This window comes from Salmo salar, chromosome 05, assembly GCF_965601325.2.
Source record: "Salmo salar chromosome 05, fSalSal1, whole genome shotgun sequence".
Lineage (NCBI taxonomy): Eukaryota > Metazoa > Chordata > Actinopteri > Salmoniformes > Salmonidae > Salmo > Salmo salar.
Genome location: NC_138295.1, coordinates 78,158,435 through 78,180,685, shown reverse-complemented (window position 1 = coordinate 78,180,685; position 22,251 = coordinate 78,158,435). Strand labels below are relative to the sequence as shown.

The 22,251-nt window shown below is 42.2% G+C and overlaps 1 protein-coding gene across 2 annotated transcripts; it reads left to right on the top strand.

Annotated features, from left to right (window-relative positions):
- The first annotated feature begins 7,699 nt into the window (after nucleotides 1-7,699).
- Nucleotides 7,700-21,083, top strand: LOC106593883 (extracellular matrix protein 1). Of its 2 annotated transcripts, XM_045718966.2 has the most exons (10): nucleotides 7,700-8,033; nucleotides 8,725-8,781; nucleotides 8,980-9,048; nucleotides 9,378-9,461; nucleotides 9,577-9,929; nucleotides 10,438-10,643; nucleotides 18,335-18,620; nucleotides 18,815-19,026; nucleotides 20,097-20,184; nucleotides 20,401-21,083. In XM_045718966.2, exons 1-10 carry the CDS (start codon nucleotides 7,964-7,966, stop codon nucleotides 20,581-20,583), a joined length of 1,608 nt encoding a protein of 535 aa, XP_045574922.1. In that variant the 5' UTR covers nucleotides 7,700-7,963; the 3' UTR covers nucleotides 20,584-21,083. The 2 variants fall into 2 exon arrangements, with proteins under 2 accessions (XP_045574922.1, XP_045574923.1); XM_045718967.2 differs by lacking the exon at nucleotides 8,725-8,781.
- The last annotated feature ends 1,168 nt before the right edge of the window (nucleotides 21,084-22,251 follow it).

Below are 22,251 nucleotides of genomic sequence, written 5' to 3'. Positions count from 1 at the left end.
TAGCTTCAGGCTAATTGGTGCTTCCTCCGGGATGGAAACGCTAGCCTGGAGTAGTCACCTGGGATTGCGGTTAGCTAGTTGTGAAGATCCAGATGAAAATGTTCAGAGTTTGCGGTAGGAATCCGGGGATATGGGGGGAAAAAAAATATATAATAATAATAGGTCCGTTATGCTCTGGTTTGAGTCACGTTGTTCGACCTGGCGAGAGCTTTCCGAGCTAGCTGATGACCGCTAGCAATGGTTTGCTGACTGATAGCTGGTAGGTAGTTAGCTGGCTAGCTTCAGTTGAGGGATTCCAGATCCGAAGTAAATAGAAATACTTTAGAAAAAAGAACTGATCCACGCCACATTGGGTGAGGCGGGTTGCAGGAGAGTATTTAGAAGTTGAGGTTAGGAAAATATTTTAAAAAGATATGCGAAGAAAAAGATGTAAAAAGATATATACAAGGGACACGACAGAACAAAGACAAAGACGTCTGACTGCTACGCCATCTTGGATTAAGTGGATTAATTACATCTACCTGATTAGTTAATCATGTAATAATAATTACAGAGAATTGATTTGATAAACTAAACAGTCTTCAGTTTAATGATGCCAAAGACACGACAATGGTGTTCAGTATGGTCCTTCACCACTTCTATCTGAGACCTGAGTCCGAACCAGCAACTTGTACACAGCATCCAGTCGAAGCTATCAACTGCCTTTTCTGTCATGCCTTTTCTCTCAAGAGTGCGACATGAGTCCATGTGGAGGGAGCATGGAAAGATATCCGTTCCAAACTTTTCTCATGTTGCTGGTATACTGGTTGGCAAATGGACAAAACATAATGGGTGGTAAAGGTGGTGGCGGCCCAGGTGAGACAGTGAAATTGGGACATTATCATGGGCCATCCACTTTGAACTGTGAAGCTATCTGAAGATGACAACGAAGAGATGCCAGAAGAATGAGTGCCTGAAGGGGGTGTTGGTCAACTGTGCCCGTAATTGATTTAGGGTTGCCCTAAATTGTTTATTTGGGGTATCAAGTTGATTGTAGAGGTCTACACACTGCAAAAATTATAGTAATTTAGACTAAGAATGCATTAAGATACTGATTTGTAATTATGACCGTGATGAGAAAAGTTAATACTAGAATTATAAGATGAATATATTGTATGTAAAGTACATTCTGCCAGTGTGTGTTAAGTTGAGGGATTTAAGTTTGAGTGATCACTAAGTATTGTAATTCTACATTTGGGTTGGATTATTAATTGGGTTTTAATTATGATTTGAAAACTGAAAGATTTTTTTTGTAAACTGACTGATTGATTTGAGTAAGTTTTTAGTAAATAAATAACTATATGAGTGGAGCAATGAATGTATTATGAATTGATTGTTATGCTGATTGTGACTGCCCAACAGCTTTAGTAGAAGTTGTGTATAAAGATGTTGACACTTGTCACCATGCCCCTGCTGAATGGAAAGTGGGAACCCTCTGATCCTGAGAGTGAATCTGTTCCTAATCTAGTTTACCTATATCCCATTGCCAAATTATAATTTGATGATAATGATAATACTCAGGAACTATAGCAGGTTTGTGCTAATGGCACATAGAGTCCATAGGCATTGTCCTTATAAATAGTGGGATCATGATGCTTGTCCTGGGTCATGTTCATTAGGCACCAAAAGGAAGAAATGTTACTTAAAACGGGAGTCACTACCTGGATTTGTCCAAGAAAATAATTTTAGTTTCTACAGATGGTGTTATAGGAATGGAAATAGTTATTTCCACCAATCTGACCAATTGGAGTATGCTCAGTGTCAAGGTGATAATTGTGTTTAGTACTGATGAAAAATGTACTCTGATTTAGATTGCTGAGAATTTCTTAACGACATTTTAATGTTTATATCATTCTCAATGAAGAATACTTTATGTTAAGGTTAAAAATGTATTATTTTCAGGCTACTAAACAACTATTGATTTAGAACCACGGAGAGTTATGCAAGTCGCCAAGAAAACAGTAGCTACCTCCTCTATTCCAGCACCATTTCAACTTCATCATTTCAACATCATCAAATCAAATGTATTTATATAGCCCTTCTTACATCAGCTGATATCTCAAAGAGCTGTACAGAAACCCAGCCTAAAACTCCAAACAGCAAGCAATGCAGGTGTAGAAGCACGGTGGCTAGGAAAAACTTCCTAGAAAGGCCAAAACCTAGAAGAAACCTAGAGAGGAACCAGGCTATGAGGGGTGGCCAGTCCTCTTCTGGCTGTGCCAGGTGGAGATTATAACAGCACATGGCCAAGATGTTCAAATGTTCATATATGACCAGCATGGTCAAATAATAATAATCATAGTAGTTGTCGAGGGTGCAACAAGTCAGCAACTCAAGAGTAGGTGTCAGTTGGCTTTTTCATAGTCGATCTTTGAGAGTATCTCTACCGCTCCTGCTGTCTCTAGAGAATTGAAAACAGCCGGTCTGGAACAGGTAGCACGTCCGGTGAACAGGTCAGGGTTCCAGCAGGTCTGGGACAGCAGGTCTGGGACAGGTAGTACGTCCGGTGAACAGGTCAGGGTTCCATAGCCGCAGGCAGAACAGTTGAAACTGGAGCATCAGCACGGCCAGGTGGACTGGGGACAGCAAGGAGTCATCATGCCAGGTAGTCCTGAGGCATGGTCCTAGGGCTCAGGTCCTCCGAGAGAGAGAAAGAAAGAAAGAGAGAAAGAGAGAATTAGAGAGAGCATATTTAAATTCACACAGGACACCGGATAAGACAAGAGAAATACTCCAGATGTAACAGACTGACGCTAGCCCCCCGACACATAACCTACCGCAGCATAAATACTGGAGGCTGAGACAGGAGTGGTCAGGAGACACTGTGGCCCCATCCGATGAAACCCCTGGACAGGGCCAAACAGGCAGGATATAACCCCACCCACTTTGCCAAAGCACAGCCCCCACACCACTGGAGGGATATCTCCAACCACCAATTTACCATCCTGAGACAAGGCCGGGTATAGCCCACAAAGATCTCCGCCACGGCACAACCCAAGGGGGGGGGCGCCAACCCAGACAGGAAGACCACGTCAGTGACTCAACCCACTCAAGTGACGCACCCCTCCCAGGGACGGCATGGAAGAACACCAGTAAGCCAGTGACTCAGCCCCTGTAATAGGGTTAGAGGCAGAAAATCCCAGTGGAAAGAGGGGAACCGGCCAGGCAGAGACAGCAAGGGCGGTTCGTTGCTCCAGCCTTTCCGTTCACCTTCACACCCCTGGGCCAGACTACACTTAATCATAGGACCTACTGAAGAGATGAGTCTTCAGTAAAGACTTAAAGGTTGAGACTGAGTCTGCGTCTCTCACATGGGTAGGCAGACCATTCCATAAAAATGGAGCTCTATAGGAGAAAGCCCTGCCTCCAGCTGTTTGCTGGAGGCAGGGCCAAATCGGAAAGATGGGTAGGAGCAAGCCCATGTAATGCTTTGTAGGTTAGCAGTAAAACCTTGAAATCAGCCCTTGCCTTAACAGGAAGCCAGTGTAGGGAGGCTAACACTGGAGTAATATGATCACATTTTTGGGTTCTATTCAGGATTCTAGCAGCCGTATTTAGCACTAACTGAAGTTTATTTAGTGCTTTACCCGGGTAGCCGGAAAGTAGAGCATTGCAGTAGTCCAACCTAGAAGTAACAAAAGCATGGATTCATTTTTATGCATCATTTTTGGACAGAAAGTTTCTGATTTTTGCAATGTTAAGTAGATGGAAAAAAGCTGTCCTTGAAACAGTCTTGATATGTTCTTCAAAAGAGAGATCAGGGTCCAGAGTAACGCCGAGGTCCTTCACAGTTTTATTTGAGACGACTGTACAACCATCCAGATTAATTGTCAGATTCAACAGAAGATCTCTTTGTTTCTTGGGACCTAGAACAAGCATCTCTGTTTTGTCCGAGTTTAAAAGTAGAAAGTTTGCAGCCATCCACTTCCTTATGTCTGAAACACAGGCTTCTAGCGAGGGCAATTTTGGGGCTTCACCATGTTTCATTGAAATGTACAGCTGTGTGTCATCCGCATAGCAGTGAAATTTAACATTATGTTTTCGAATGACATCCCCAAGAGGTAAAATATATAGTGAAAACAATAGGGGTCCTAAAACGGAACCTTGAGGAACACCGGAATGTACAGTTGATTTGTCAGAGGACAAACCATTCACAGAGACAAACTGATATCTTTCCGACAGATAAGATCTAAACCAGGCCAGAACTTGTCCATGTAGACCAATTTGGGTTTCCAATCTCTCCAAAAGCATGTGGTGATCGATGGTATCAAAAGCAGCACTAAGATCTAGGAGCACGAGGACAGATGCAGAGCCTCGGTCTGACATCATTAAAAGGTCATTTACCACCTTCACAAGTGCAGTCTCAGTGCTATGATGGGGTCTAAAACCAGACTGAAGCGTTTCGTATACATTGTTTGTCTTCGGAAGGCAGTAAGTTGCTGCGCAACAGCTTTTTCTAAAATTTTTGAGAGGAATGGAAGATTCGATATAGGCCGATAGTTTTTTATATTTTCTTGGTCAAGGTTTGGCTTTTTCAAGAGAGGCTTTATTACTGCCACTTTTAGTGAGTTTGGTACACATCCAGTGGATAGAGAGCCGTTTATTATGTTCAACATAGGAGGGCCAAGCACAGGAAGCAGCTCTTTCAGTAGTTTACTTGGGATAGGGTCCAGTATGCAGCTTGAAGGTTTAGAGGCCATGATTATTTTCATCATTGTGTCAAGAGATATAGTACTAAAACACTTTAGTGTCTCCCTTGATCCTAGGTCCTGGCAGAGTTGTACAGACTCAGGACAACGGAGCTTTGGAGGAATACACAGATTTAAAGAGGAGTCCGTAATTTGCTTTCTAATGATCATGATCTTTTCCTCAAAGAAGTTCATGAATTCATTACTGCTGACGTGAAAGCCATCCTCTCTTGGGGAATGCTGCTTTTTAGTTAGCTTTGCGACAGTATCAAAAATACATTTCGTATTGTTCTTATTTTCCTCAATTAAGTTGGAAAAATCGGATGATCGAGCAGCAGTGAGGGCTCTTCGATACTGTACGGTACTGTCTTTCCAAGCTAGTCGGAAGACTTCCAGTTTGGTGTGGCGCCATTTCCGTTCCAATTTTCTGGAAGCTTGCTTCAGAGCTCGTGTATTTTCTGGATACCAGGGAGCTAGTTTCTTATGACAAATGTTTTTAGTTTTTAGGGGTGCAACTGCATCTAGGGTATTGCGCAATGTTAAATTGAGTTCCTCAGTTAGGTGGTTAACTGATTTTTGTCCTCTGACGTCCTTGGGCAGGCAGAGGGAGTCTGGAAGGGCATCAAGGAATCTTTGGGTTGTCTGAGAATTTATAGCACGACTTTTAATGCTCCTTGGTTGGGGTCTGAGCAGATTATTTGTTGCGATTGCAAACGTAATAAAATGGTGGTCCGATAGTCCAGGATTATGAGGAAAAACATTAAGATCCACAACATTTATTCCATGGGACAGAACTAGATCCAGAGTATGACTGTGGCAGTGAGTAGGTCCAGAGACATGTTGGACAAAACCCACTGATTCGATGATGGCTCCGAAAGCCTTTTGGAGTGGGTCTGTGGACTTTTCCATGTGAATATTAAAGTCACCAAAAATGTGAATATTATCTGCGATGACTACAAGGTCCGATAGGAATTCAGGGAACTCAGTGAGGAACGTTGTATATGGCCCAGGAGGCCTGGAAACAGTAGCTATAAAAAGTGATTGAGTAGGCTGCATAGATTTCATGACTAGAAGCTCAAAAGACGAAAACGTCATTGTTTTTTTTTTTTGTAAATTGAAATTTGCTATCGTAAACGTTAGCAACACCTCCGCCTTTGCGGGATGCGCGGGGGATATGGTCACTAGTGTAACCAGGGTGTGAGGCCTCATTTAACACAGTAAATTCATCAGGCTTAAGCCATGTTTCAGTCAGGCCAATCACATCAAGATTATGATCAGTGATTAGTTAATTGACTATGACTGCCTTGGAAGTGAGAGATCTAACATTAAGTAGCCCTATTTTGAGATGTGAGGTATCACAATCTCTTTCAATAATGACAGGAATGGAGGAGGTCTTTATTCTAGTGCGATTGCTAAGGCGAACACCGCCATCTTTAATTTTGCCCAACCTCGACACGGGCTCAATGGGGATAGTTGAGCTGACTCCACTGACATTGCTAGTGGCAGACTCCACTAAGCTGGCAGGCTGGCTAACAGCCTGCTGCCTGGCCTGCACCCTATTTCATTGTGGAGCTAGAGGAGTTAGAGCCCTGTCTATGTTCGTAGATAAGATGAGAGCACCCCTCCAGCTAGGATGGAGTCCGTCACTCCTCAACAGGCCAGGCTTGGTCCTGTTTGAGGGTGAGTCCCAGAAAGAGGGCCAATTATCTACAAATTCTATCTTTTGGGAGGGGCAGAAAACTGTTTTCAACCAGCGATTGAGTTGTGAGACTCTGCTGTAGAGCTCATCACTCCCCCTAACTGGGAGGGGGCCAGAGACAATTAATCGATGCCGACACATCTTTCTAGCTGATTTACACGCTGAAGCTATGTTGCGCTTGGTGACCTCTGACTGTTTCATCCTAACATCGTTGGTGCCGACGTGGATAACAATATCTCTATACTCTCTACACTCGCCAATTTTAGCTTTAGCCACCACCGTCTTTAGATTATCCTTAACGTTGGTAGCCCTGCCCCCTGGTAAACAGTGTATGATCGCTTAGGCTAATACAGTGACAACTAAAAGATACCAAAAATAATTTTGTCCAATCGACATAAGCTAAATATGATGTGGCTGTCCATGGTTCTGATTCGTGAGTGTGTGTGAGTGCCTGTGTGCATGCACGCACATGTTTACCCTCCCTACTTATAGAGAAACGCCAATGCCATCCTCCTCTCTTTCATGTTGATGAAACGGTCTATGAGTCTGTCATACAGTACACGCCTTTATTTTTTGTTGTCCTAGGATACCTGGCTAAAATGCTTGTTCCCTAGCCTGACTTGCTTTCATGGGAAATGATGAGCCAGCTAGTTACATCTAGCTACATATTGATCTTCCATCCTCTCAGGCATGGGCACAATGTATGAATTTATGGTTGGATCAGAATCACTGTTATAATCATTTGCCAGTATGGAGAATTAAGTAAAACCACAAGTCCAAATCCTTATCTTCATCCATGGCTAATTTAGGAAAGGGACAATCTTAGCTAGCTAGTCACTGGAGGATAACAACACAACAAGATTCAAGTTGTTTCTGTCAATGACATTTGGCTCTGGATGTGACATGACGTGATTGGAGTGCAGCCAAGTCCAAACTGGCTTCTTTGACACTTTTTTGGGTGTGCCAGGACCATTCACAGTTGAGCTCACTCGGTTTAGCTCAACACTGATTGGCTATGACTTTATACTTGTTTTATCAAGGGAGGGCAAATGCTTGATGGCTACCCTTGCATTCGACGCTAAACATAAAGAAATGCGCTGTTTCGCTCGCTCCGATCCTTTCTCCAGTGTGATAAATTCAGCCTCTTGCGAAATGAAGGACAATTATTTATTTATTTTATTAGTCCATTTTTGGGAGAAGCCTGGCTTCTTTCCAAGAAAACACGCCACTGCTGACTCATGGTGGAAAATATCCCTCCTTCTTTTCCCTCCAATCACAAAACAAACATACATGTATCTATGCCCTCTCACAACTCTCGTTCTCTATTTCATACCACTCCAAAAAGACTTAACGGTTCGAAAAGGAAGGACCTTGATTTGACGCTCAAAGGTCGTTTCCTGAACTTGACGTGGCTTTGGAACGACTGCGAAACACAGGGAAAGAGAGTGGGGTGGTGAAAAGGGGCGAAACAGAGAGAGTGGAAACAGTCCTGTGAAGAGGACAAGGATATCGGACACCTACTGTGTCAGTACTCGAAATGGGTTGGTCTTGGGCTCGGGCTCTAGCCTGCTGGTGTGCATTAGTGCTGGTGTCCGCGGCATCTGAAGGTTTGTAGCCTACGAGGTTTTTGCATGTAATCATCAGTTCTTTCTGTCCTTGTTTTATGTACTGGTATGTTTATGGCTCACCTTCTGTTCGTGCATGGTCTGTTAGAAGTTCGCAGAAGAGGCCAGCTCTATGCACTATCAAGATCATGAAGAAAAACATTATTTGTTGGACGTGATACATTCTTTGTCCAAGTCTACTAACAGTAGAACTATTATTTTAGGTGTAACAAACATCTAGACTAAAGAATTCACACCATGTTAATTAAAGGTGCAATATGCAGAACTGGCTCCGCAATTTCCTGGTTGCTAAAATTCTAATATTTAGCCTAATTTCAATTTGTGACAAAACAAGCAATGTAGAGAATCATTGTACCATCTAAACCGCTATGAAATTATTTTTCAATAACCAAAATATTTGTATTTTAAGCTGTTTGAAGCTGGTATACAAAACCAGAAGCAAAAATGTAATTTAAGAAATGGGAATGATAGAAATAGTGCACATAGAACAGATCTTCCGCTTCTTAGACTTGCTTTCAATTAGTATAACATATCTATAAGTCATATTTCTATGTGAAATCTAGGTGGTGGACAACCATACTGACATTACATGGTCAGAGTGTGATGGCTAATGTAACAGTGCCGGTCTCTGTGTTTTTATGTCTGTGTTTACATTCTCTCATCCCTTCCATAGATAAGCCTGACATGTTACAGCGAGAGGCCTCCTTTGACCTAGAGGAGCTCCTGCAAGGTGTGTGTGTGTGTGTGGTGTGTGTGTGTGTGTGTGTGTGTGTGTGTGTGTGTGTGTGTGTGTGTGTGTGTGTGTGTGTGTGTGTGTGTGTGTGTGTGTGTGTGTGTGTGTGTGTGTGTGTGTGTGTGTGTGTGTGTGTGTGTGTGTGTGTGTGTGTGTGTTAATGTCCTCACAGTGCTGTGTGTTAATGTCTTCCAGGTGCGAGTCAGCTGGAGCCTGATATGACCCAGAGGGAGGTGGACTTTGGGGGACTCTGGGAACCCATAGGTGAGTGTGTTGTTACCGTAACTAAGTAACCCATAGGTGAGTGTGTTCTAACTGTAAGCCATAGGTGAGTGTGTTCTAACTGTAACCCATAGGTGAGTGTGTTCTAACTGTAACCCATAGGTGAGTGTGTTTTGTTATATCCAGCCTAACACTGATAGATCTGTGAATAATGAAAGAAAGCAGACGAGAGAAGGAAAGTATTCCAAAGTATTTGGGACACATCCTCTCCTATGCCCATGCCATTCTGCCATGTAATTAATACAGTGTTGGCACATGACATGTTATTAGTGTATGGCTGTCAGTACTAATTCCTGTCTGTCACTGTGTAGAGTTTCCTGTCGTGGAGCAGCGAGAGGTCACTTATGTACATGAGGACTTTGAGCCTGACCTGCTCAAAGTCCTCAAGGAGAGAGGTGGGTGGCGATGCCTTCCTTGCTGGTATACTTCATATCACACAGCCAATGGAGTATGATGTGTGTGCTGTATCCTGTGTGAGGGAAGTACAGTAACAGAAGTGTGTGTTCCCAGCGGGCTCCAGGGCAGCTGACATAGACATGACCCAGAGGGAGATCACCCTGCACCTGGACACAGACTTTACACCTGGAGTTCGGCCGATGGCTGGGCCTCGCTCGTTTGGGGATTCCCACCCCAGTGTCCTCTTCCCTCCTGGCCAGCCCTCCCCTAACAACCTCCAGGCCATCTGTCTCCATAGCAGCCGTCGTCCCAGGTACCCTGCCTACTCCTTACCACAGACAGGCTTTGGCTACCTTCGTCGTCAAGGTGACGCCATCAACCGGATAGAGTCCTGGTACAGCGCGTGTTGCCATAGGAACGGGACACAGCAGGTCCAGGAAGTGACGCTGTGCTGCGTTACACAGGCGGTGAGTGTTTCTGTGGCAACATTGGATTCTGCCCTGTTCCTTTCTGTTCTGTCGTGTTGTGTTCAGTTCTGGTCCGTTCGCTCCTATTGTACCAACAGAACCACCTTCTATGTGCACAGATGTATTGATGAGGACAGAGGATGCCTAGGGAAGATGAGACAGTAGTAGTGATGAGGACAGAGGATGTCTAGGGAATATAAGGAAAAGGGGGATACCTAGTCAGTTGTACAACTGAATGCATTCAACTGAAATGTGTCTTCTGCATTTAACCCAACCCGAGACAGTAGTAGTGATGAGGACAGAGGATGTCCAGGGAAGATGAGACTCAGTAGAAGGAAAGCCCATACAGACACAACAGATCAGCCTTGGTGTCTATCTGTATAGCTGTGTAGAGGGGAAGGTGTTCATGAGTCAGGCCCTTGAGGGCTAAAGCTGTACCTTAACCATTTTAGGACTTCCTTTATCTCTATTTTTCATGTGTGAATTGATGTTTGTATGTCACTTACAGTGGGAACAGACCCTGTCCACATTCTGTACTGATGAGTTCTCAGTGAAGACACGCCACCACCACTGCTGCAAGAAAGAGGGCGGGGACAGACTGAGCTGTTTCCATAGCCAAACCCCAAACCCCAACTACCTGCCGAACACCCAGGGGGCAGGCTCCTCCCCCATACCTGAACCTGGCTTCACCTTTAACCCCAACACTTGTCACAAGTAAGGAGAGAGAGAGAGAGACCGGTTTAGGGTAGGGCTGTTATGGTGACGGTATTACGTGACCGTTTAGTCACGGTAACTAGGCTTCTCCAAAACTGCACTCTGATGGTGCTGGTGATCATTAGTAGAGTACCAAACTTGCTAACAGCCAGTTCTAATGTGCTGGTACTCAGCACCTTACTGTCTCTCTAATCACTCTGACAACAATAGAAATGTAATCGAAAATATAATCAAACACTTCATGAGAGCCCATGAGCTCATGTTGCGCAACATTTCTATTGGCTATGCAGTCAACAAAACCATTTTTTATGCCTCTTTTTTTTATTTTTTTTAAGAGAGGATCCCATCAGCTTTCTATAGGCTAGACCTACTATATTTATTTCTCAACTTTCCAAATATTAAGCACATTGCTTCGATTTACAACAGGAGTACAGCCTACGTGGCTGGCATGATAATGAACCATGGGAAAAGCTCCCCTATTCCAATAGGTGCATGATAATGGTCCATTCTAAATCATAACACATTTCACACATATATTATTTAGTATATGTAAAGTCAAGATTAAAATAGTCTGATGGGTGACAATATTATCACTTGTGAATGATGTATTATCACTTAATGATTCCCTGCATGTGCAGTAAGGCAGGAAACAGCGCATGCCTTTTTTAGTCCTACTTTTTCAAATCACACGTCATGTAGCCTAGCCCATAGGCCTATATGTTTTGATAAGGTTTGTATCATAACATCTAACGTGGCCAAATAACTCAAAACGCAGCCTGCAGACCTAGAACCCCTGGGACACGGTAAGAGAGCACATAGCCTACAGACCTAGAACCCCTGGGACACGGTAAGAGAGCACATAGCCTATAGACCTAGAACCCCTGGGACACTGTAAGAGAGCACATAGCCTACAGACCTAGAACCCCTGGGACACGGTAAGAGAGCACATAGCCTACAGAGCCTAGTGAAACGTATTCTTATTAGAGGTCAACCGATTAATCGGAATGGCCAGAATAATTAGGGCTGATTTCAAGTTTTCATAACAATCGGTAATCTGTATTTTTGGACACCGATTTTCTGATAAAAAAAAAAAGATATATATATATTTTTTTTTAATATTATTTTTTATACACCTTTTATTTAACTAGGCAAGTCAGTTAAGAACACATTCTTATTTTCAATGACGGCCTAGGAACGGTGGGTTAACTGCCTTGTTCAGGGGCAGAACGACAGATTTTTACCTTGTCAGCTCGGGGATTCGTTTTTGCAACCTTCCGGTTACTAGTCCAACGCTCTAACCACCTGCCTTACATTGCACTCCATGAGGAGCCTATGTGGCAGGTTGACTACCTGTTACGCGAGGGCAGCAAGAAGCCAAGGTAAGTTGCTAGCTAGCATTAAACTTATCTTATAAAAAAACAATCAATCTTAACATAATCACTAGTTAACTACACATGGTCGATTATATTACTAGTTTATCTAGCGTGTCCTGCGTTACATATAATCGATGCGGTGCCTGTTAATTTGTCATTGAATCACAGCCTACTTCGGCAAACGGGTGATGATTTAACAAGCGCATTTGCGAAAAAAGCACTGTCGTTGCCCCAATGTACCTAACCATGAACATCAATGCCTTTCTTTAAAATCAATACACAAGTATATATTTTTAAACCTGAATATTTAGTTAATATTGCCTGCTAACAGCACAGAAAAACAAAAATGTATGAAATGTATGCATTCACTACTGTAAGTCGCTCTGGATAAGAGCGTCTGCTAAATGTAATGTAACATTGAAATGTAATGTAACATTAATTTCTTATAACTAGGGAAATTGTGTCACTTCTCTTGCGTTCCGTGCAAGCAGTCAGGGTATATGCAGCAGTTTGGGCCGCCTGGCTCATTGCGAACTGTGTGAAGTCCATTTATTCCTAACAAAGGCCGTAATTAATTATGACATAACATTGAAGGTTGTACAATGTAACAGCAATATTTAGACTTAGGGATGCCATCTGTTAGATAAAATACGGAACGGTTCCGTATTTCACTGAAAGAATAAACGTTTTGTTTTCGAAATGATAGTTTCCGGATTCGACCATTTTAATGACCAAAGGCTCGTATTTCTGTGTGTTATTATGTTATAATTAAGTCTATGATTTGATAGAGCAGTCTGACTGAGCGATGGTAGGCACCAGCAGGCTCGTAAGCATTCATTCAAACAGCACTTTCGTGTGTTTGCCAGCAGCTCTTCGCAATGCTTCAAGCATTGTGCTGTTTATGACTTCAAGCCTATCAACTCCCGAGATTAGGCTGGTGTAACCGATGTGAAATGGTTAGCTGGGTGCGCGCTAATAGCGTTTCAAACGTCACTCGCTCTGAGACTTGGAGTAGTTGTTCCCCTTGCTCTGCATGGGTAATGCTGCTTCGAGGGTGGCTGTTGTCGATGTGTTCCTGGTTCGAGCCCAGGTAGGAGCGAGGAGAGGGACGGAAGCTATACTGTTACACTGGCAATACTAAAGTGCCTATAAGAACATTCAATAGTCAAAGGTATATGAAATACAAATGGTATAGAGAGAAATAGTCCTATAATTCCTATAATAACTACAACCTAAAACTTCTTACCTGGGAATATTGAAGACTCATGTTAAAAGGAACCACCAGCTTTCATATGTTCTCATGTTCTGAGCAAGGAACTTAAACGTTAGCTTTTTTACATGGCACATATTGCACTTTTGCTTTCTTCTCCAACACTTTGTTTTTGCATTATTTAAACCAAATTGAACATGTTTCATTATATATTTGAGGCTAAATTGATTTTATTGATGTATTATATTAAGTTAAAATAAGTGTTCATTCAGTATTGTTGTAATTGTCATTATTACAACAACAACAACAAAAATTGGCCGATTTAATCGGTAGTGGCTTTTTTGGTCCTCCAATAATCGCTATCGGCGTTGAAAAATCATAATCGGTCAACCTCTAGTTCTTATAAACCCAGTCATTGCACAGTTGTGTGTGAAAACAGAGTTTTTGACTGGCCACTATATAAAAGAGGATCCCAGCTTTCATGTGCTGATATTTATGTATCCATTTTTAAAATGAAGCACATTAATCTGCTTTACAACCGGTGTAGCCTGACTGGCATACATAGGCAGTGCGTGAGTTTCATATTTGGGGAAGCTGTTTTTCACCATAAAAATGCACCCTTTATAATAAAGCATTACATGCATATAATGCTGTTTCTTATGTAAAATAGCCTACTATTGGAAATGTGATGAGTAGATTGGATAGTTATAATTTAGGCTAATAATAGAACTCAATCATTGTTCGCAAAAAAAAATATCATTCAATGCATGGCTGAGCGTGTATAGCATAGACTAGAGTATGGCTAGGCTGTATCAGATAGGCCTACGTTGATTCTTTCTTTGAACGTGGAAAATGTTGCCTTTTTAGAAACACATTTCATGCATTTCTACTACACTATATATGACTGGAGACATTAGCAGAATATTTTTTTATATGACAAGTTAAAGGGTAGCCTACTCTGTTGACAGTGACAACAGTTTAAATAAAAAACGACACTGTCTATATAATAGGCCTACGAGAAGGGCACAAATAGAATATGACGTCCATCTAAACTGGAAGAGGTGGGCCGTTCTAATCAAAGTAATTCCACACATATTAGTAGGCTATATGTAAAGATCAGATTAAATTAAGAATAGTCTGATGGGTGAGAATATTATCAAGTGCTTGTCAAATTGTGAATGATGAAGTGTGTGCAGCCTGTACAAGAAACAGAGCAGAGCACATGCCTTTCCTGCTTTTTTCAAAAGCATCATCAGTCGCATCATGCAGCCTTAGAACCTATTAAATATCAAAACCTATAGCCTAACATTTGTATGACAACTAAAGTTGCATAAATAACTCAAAATTAAGCATATAAAGTGCATTCGGAAAGTATTCAGACCCCTTGACTTTTTCCATATTTTGTTATGTTACAGCCTTATTCTAAACTGGATTAAATCGCTTTTACCCCCTCAATCTACACACATTTGTTTCTCAATCTACACTCCATAATGCAAAAACATATATATTTTTTTTATACAGAAATGTGACATTTACATAAGTATTCAGACCCATTACTCAGTATTTTGTTGAAGCACCTTTGGCAGCGATTACAGGCTTGATTCTTCTTGGGTATGACGCTACAAGTTTGGCACACCTGTATTTGGGGAGTTTCTCCCATTTTTCTCTGCAGATCCTCTCAAGCTCTGTCAGGTTGAATGGGGAGCGTTGGCCGCACAGCTATTTTCAGGTCTCAACAGAGCTGTTTGATCGGGTTCAAGTCCAGGCTCTGGCTCGGCCACTCAAGGACATTCAGAGACTTGTCCCGAAGCCACTCCTGCGTTGTCTTGGCTGTGTGCTTAGGGTCGGTGTCCTGTAGGAAGGTGAACCTTTGTCCCAGTCTGAGGTCCTGAGTGCTCTGGAGAAGGTTCTCATCAAGGATCTCTCTCTGTATTTTGCGCCGTTCATCTTTCCCTCGATCCTGACTAGTCTTCCAGTCCCTGCCGCTGAAAAACATCCCCACAGCATGATGCTGCCACCACCATGCTTCACCATAGGGATGGTGCCAGGTTTCTTCCAGACGTGACACTTTGCATTCAGGCCAAAAGTTCAGTTTTGGTTTCATCAGACCAGAGAATCTTGTTTCTCATGATCTGAGATTCCTTTAGGTGCCTTTTGGCAAACTCCGAGTGGAATGTCATGTGCCTTTTACTGAGGAGTGACTTCTGTCTGGCCACTCTACCGTAAAGGCCTCTTTGGTGGAGTACTGCAGAGACGGGAGAACCTTCCAGAAGGACAACCATCTCCACAGAGGAACTCTGGAGTTCTGTCAGAGTAACCATCAGGTTCTTGGGCACCTCCCTGACCAAGGCCCTTCTCCCCTGATTGCTCGGTTTGGCCGGATGGCCAGCTCTAAGAAGAGTCTTTGTGGTTCCAAACTTCTTCCATTTAAGAATGATGGAGGCCACTGTGTTCTTGGACCTTCAATGTTGCAGAAATGTTTTGGTACCCTTCCCCAGATCTGTCCCTCGACACAATCCTGTCTCGGAGCTCTATGGACAATTCCTTCGACCCCATGGCTTGGTTATTTCTCTGACGTGCGCACTGCCAACTGTGGGACCTTATATAAACAGGTGTGTGGCTTTCCAAATCATGTTCAATCAAATTCATTTACCACAGGTGGATTCCAAGTTGTAGAAACATCTCAAGGATGATCAATGGAAACAGGAAGCACTTGAGCTCAATTTCGAATCTCATAGCAAATGGTTAGAATACTTACAGCACCAGTCAAAAGTTAGAACACGCATGCTAAGCATATGTGAGAACTCCTTCAAGACTGTTGGAAAGCATTCCAGGTGAAGCTGGTTGAGAGAATGCTGAGTGCAAAGCTGTCATCAAGGCAAACGGTGGCTACTTTGAAGAATCTCAAATATAAAATATATTTTGATTTGTTTAACACATTTTTGATTACTACATAATTCCATGTGTGTTATTTCATAGTTTTGATGTCTTCACTATTAGTCTACAGTGTAGAAAATAGTAAAAATAAAGAAAAACCCTGGAATGAGTAGGTGTGTCCAATCTTTTGACTGGTACAGTATGTAAATAAGGTATTTATGTTTTTTATTTGTAATAAATTTGCAAAAATGTACAAAAACCTGTTTTTTTCTTTCTGAATATGGGGTATTTTTGGTGATTGAGAATTTGTTCTCTTTAATCCATTTTAGAATAAGGCTGTAACGTAACAAAACGTGGAAAAAGTCAACTGTGCTGAATACTTTCCAAATTCACTGTAGGAGGTCCTGTTTCTTTGTTAATGAAAAAATAGCTGCATGTGCGCACTTTCTCAGAAATCGTTTGGAGAAAATATATTTTATATTTTATTCAGCTATGTTCAATTGTGTTCTTCATACTATAAAATAATGCCACGGAATTCTAAGACAATCTTGTCTGCTAAATGAACTAGTGTAGCCCACAGCCATATGGCATAGTCTGATCAGGGACTAACATAAGGACAACTGAGTATGCTATTCTGTTCTTCTGAAATAGACTACATTTTCTTCATATCATGTTTCTTTAGACCTGTCTAAAATACATTTATTGGATTAATTGTGATGGTGTAGGCCAGGTATTTCCAAACTGGGGTACGCTATGTCGTTGGGAGTACAACAAATAAAAGTGTGATTCACATTTAAAGAAATGTTTTATAACACTTTTTAAAAATTTTCTTCACATTTTCAAACAGTCCATTTATATTTTACAATGGGGCTATACATTTGGGTAAGGTTTTTTTCTCACCTTACCCTCGTTTCACTGTCAAAAATAAAATGAAACCATCTAGTGTTCAGTGAAATAACAACACAATGTCAAATACAGGTAGTCTAGTCAAATAATTAACATCCAATCACATTAACCGTTACTCTCTCGTGGGAATTCCACTAACGGTCCGTATGTAGCCAAACGTAGCTGCTGCTTATTCCGTTTGCTCGAAAATTGATAAATGTTTTTAAAAAAAGGCCCGCGTCCATAGACACATACCAGCTCTACTGGTGGTACTGCTACTACGAGCAGTACTGCACCTGTTGACGACACAAGTTGATCTGCTTCCACAAGCACATACAATGCTAGCATCATTCATTCTACATTTGTTGTTAGCCCAGGTAGCATGGTCACTGACAGCTGTGAACCTGATGTAGCCGAAGAGCTACTGCCTCCTAACCCGGGAAAGCACCGAACAACAGACAGGGACGTTGGACCATCGAAGAGGCGCAAATATGATGAGAACTACATTGATTTGGGGTTCACTTATATTGGGAGTAGTGCCTTTCCACAGCCACAGTGTGTTATATGTGCAAAAGTACTATCTCACAACTTGATGAAACCTTACGTCTTGCACAGACATTTAGAAAGAAAATAAGCCACGTTTTTTTTTTGCGAGATTTAAGACAACTTTCGAGTAGTAAGACATGTATAAAAGCAACAGATAGCATTAATAAGAAGGGTCTAGAAGCGTCTTATATGGTGAGCTACCGAGTGGCTAGGACAGGCAAGCCCCATACTATTGTGGAGGACTTAATTCTTCCTGCTGCTGCGGATATGGCTGGGACAATGCTGGGGGAAAAGGCCAAAATTATACAGACAATTTCTTCATCAAACAACAGTTTCATGACGCATCAGTGACATTGCAGGTGATGTTTTGAAACAATTACTGCTTCGCATACAAGCCATTGAATTCTATGCGTTACAGCTGGATGAGTCAATAGACGTGGCGGGCCTGGCACAGCTCCTTGTATATGTCTGTTACGTTTATGGGGGGTCAATTAAGGAAGACATTCTCTTCTGCAAACCACTGGAAACCAGGACAACAGAAGAGGCCTGTAGGCCTAATTAACTGTCAATTACGTGAGACTGACAGTGGCATCAGTGGCTATGTGTGGAAGTCAGGAGATGCTAAATGTGTTTATGTAGGCCTAATCAACTGTCAATTTACTGTGAAGTTATTTGCATGACAATCACCGGCAGACAACATTTCATGACCTCCACAGCCCTAGTTTAGGGTTAATGTTAAGTTCAAATTGTCTTTTTCTATGGCAACTAATGACTACATGTATTGTGTCCTTTCCTCCCAGGTCCCAGCCCGGTCCGCGCATTATCAGAGGGGAGAAGCTCGAGAAGAGCCCCCAAGCTCCTCCCAGAGACTCTAACATCAGCTTCCCCCCTGGACGCCCCACTTTCGACAACATCGGGTTGGTCTGCCGCCTACGCAAGCACCGCCCTCTCTACACCCCCAAGTGCCTGCCACGTACAGGCTTTGGCTGGCTGGCCCGCCAATCAAAGGCCGTGAACCGGCTGGAGAGAGGGTTCAAACACTGCTGTAAGGGACAGGGGGACGTGCTACCCTGTGCTGAGGGAAAGGTAAGGAGCAGTGTGTGTGTGTGTGTGTGTGTGTGGGGCTATGTGCTATGGCCTGCCTACCTGCACTTGTCAACTTGGGAAAAGTAAGGATCCAATTCATACCTACACTGTAGAAGGCTACTAAACAGAAATATCTGTATAAACTATCCTCTACAGTGAAAAAGAATGTACATCTTTTTTCATCTCTCTCTTAGTGGCGTGAGGTGCTTGACAGGTTCTGTGAGGAAGAGCAGAAGGGGAGGCTTCACAACTCCTCCTGTTGTGATGTGGGAGAAGGTGAGGAGAGGTACACCTGTTTCTCCTCCCGCGCCCCTCATCCAGACTATGACCAAAAGCTTGACTCTGCCGCACCTCAGACCCACAACCTCGGACACATCTGTGAAACATACAAGATCATCAAGAAGAAGTAAGTGTGTTTGTTTAGCATTATGGTGTGTGTGTTTTTAATTTGACCTTTTTCCTCCTCAGTCACATTTTTATGCTGCCCAGCCTGATTGTTTATCTTTCTGGTTGACAGAACCAGAACTGCGCATTTTCCCGCCAGTGATGTTTTTCCACCAAACTGACTTGTTGCTGATTTTTGTAGTGCACACAAAATGTATATTTTTTTCTTCATTTTCCTGAATAAAAATCTAAAGTTCAGTGTGTTTCTATCATATTTCAACCCTACCGATGTCACAAAAACGGTTGCTCCAAATAGCAAATGTGCCAAGTCTGGTCTTGGCACATGCGCTCTAGCCAACAACTAGCAGATACAGTGTGGGTAGGCTAGTCTAGATTATGAGATTTATTATGGATAACAGCAAACAATATTTACATTTTTCAAATGGCAGTCAATCATCAATCATCATGTCACCAGAATAAGACCCTCAATATTTATTGGAAAGGAGCATCAAGCTCATCACTGTGCACTTTCACTACCCTGTGAAGTTCATCATTTATTTAATCTGTAGCCTAATAAACTGCATAGTTTCCTGAGTCGTAGTGGAAGGACAACATCATATTATCACGTGACTACAAGTTTACTTTGCTGTGATGGTTATTATATCAATATTTGCACATAAAGCTGTTTCCACCATCATTTCTCACATAATACATTTTACAGACACAAAAAGATCCCACCATGTCAAACGAACAAATTATTTGTTGGCATTTATAACATTTCACCGAAAACTCCTGTTTCCATTACAGTTGTTGTGGTTTTGTTTTATACGGTATGAGCTTACTCGCAATAAAACTGTGGATGGAAACGTGGTTAATGACATTAAAATTCCAGATTTGCATTGTATCAAAGACCATTACCAAAAGTTTAAAAACAATAGTCAACAATAACTTTCACAAGTATCTTATTACAGCAGCTAGTTTGATCCAGGGACATTTGTACATATCGGTCTAACAAAGCCCTTTGACTGATTTGATTATCGAGTAAAACAAAGATGTAGTATACTGAGATGATCTTTCAATCTGCTCTCTCAGGTTCCCTGTGGCTCTCCCTGTCCAGAACTTAGTGGTCCATTGCTGCCCCCTGCCAGCAGACCAGAGAACTGCATGTGTTCAGGAAAAGGTGAGTTCAAATAATACAGGTTCACTTAATAATACAGGTTCACACAGACAACCCCATATCTCATATTAACCAGGTTGTCCCAATGGGATAAAATGAACATGATTGCCCATTAAGTGTCTACAGGATCTTAGACTGAAAGTTATATTTTAGGTCTAAGCATATAGCAGGCTTTTTAATATTGTTGTTTTCATAACTTCTCTTTGACTGTGAACCCAGCTAGTGACGCTGGCGGAGAGCCGCTGTTCTGCAGAGAAGCCCTCCTCCTCTGCTGTCTTCCAAAAATGCTGCCCTCCCTCCTCCCAGGACGCCCCAAAGTGTCTCTCCGGCCTGCTCATGAATGCCATCACCAAGGCAACCAAGTCCCCACACCTTAGAAAGAGGAAATGCCCCCTCGCCTGATTTTTGTTTTTGTTGATGACTTTTCACGTTTCACTCTGATGGCAGTGGGCCAATCTGAATTGGCGGTCAGGGGATTTGTGCAGTAGTCACTACATGACCATGATACAATTGGCTAATACAGAAGAACTGTTGAGCAAGTGCATGATTTAGTCAAACAGGGGATAAGGTGTGGGTAAGAGTAAGCAGAATTTCTAGTTAGAAAGTTACATTTATTCCATATTTTCTAGCATGGCCAGATGACAACCAATTAATGTATGGTATACAAGTGCACATAATATTTCAGTATTACTGTCAGTGTCTGTCATTAAGAGGGTGTTATATCAGCTCTCCAGGTGTTCTATCATTATATCTGCTTTATGAATTAAATCACCATTTGTATGACCACTTATTTTTATACTCATGTTTCAGATTTGTTAGTTGTATTTTTCTTATAGCTACAGAACTGCTAGTCCAGTTCTCCTGTTCTAACATTTGAAATAAATCTTTACATTTTCAAAATGTTTCCTGTGCCATGTCTTAATCATTTTGGAGTGAAGCACTGCCAGTTATTGTAATTTGTCGTTATCTGACACATGAACAACATTGAAATTATTATTTGAATAAACTGAAATGTTGATGGAAGTGGACCTTATGTTATAGTGACTGTGTGACTGACATTTATCCACTAAGTTAGTGTAGTAGAACTTGCATTAATAGAGACAGACAAGGTCCTCACTAGCTGCCACAGAGTTTAGCCCAAAGCCTGGCAGATGGCGACATTGAGTCGTTTCATCTTACCGTCCAAAGGCATTGTATGAAGCCGATTTTATATACACTTGTATCCCCGGTGGACTGGTTCTTACGTGAAACATTCTCCATTCAGGCTGCAAAGGCATCGATTTCCTCAATTTGATTTAGTGGCGAGAAGGCAGAAAAAAAGCGAAAATATGTGCTTTCTTTATGAAACACTATTTTCCACCACCATGCTAGAGTGGCTAAGAATGTTAGTCCCAGATGTTGCATATTGCGTTCAGCCAGTCAGGTTGCAGAAGTCTGTATACCCCACCCATAGCAGTGTTGGCGGATGTTTCTGGTTTTCAGGGACACAGTATTTTTTAACTAACTTCTGTTTCCCCTGAAAAACAGAAGTGGGGACTCCGCTCAGGCTTCTTTCTATGCCTGCTATGTTAGTTTACCCCTGGCTGAACTGGGAGGGCAACATCAGGGAAGAGCGCGCTTGTTTGAAATGGAAAAGCGTTGCAGTAGCTTTTGATAAAGAAGAACATCAAGACGAAGATTGTGACAGCCGGCTAAATGGCATCCCTTGAGAATGCAAGAACAAGATGGATGTCAGGAGAAGTTCAGTATTATCACAAGGAGATGTATATTTGGAATACGGAGGAGGAATGGAGGGAAAAGAGAGGCAGAGGAGGTCTAAGAGAGAGGAAGGAAGAGGCTGAGCTTGAGTTGGTTAAAAATGGCGGGAAAAAGGGAGATCATTTCTTAAAGAAGAATTGTAAAAAGTGTAAGCAGATTGAGCTGAAGACAGGAGGAGAAATGGAAGTGAATGAGGTTGAAGTATCGGAGGTGGTAGGTGTGGTGAAGTTCTCGGAGCCCGAGGGTCAGGATATAGAGGAGTGTGATAGTAGGAGTGAAGTTTTGGGAAAAACTGGACCCCTGCCTTTTGGC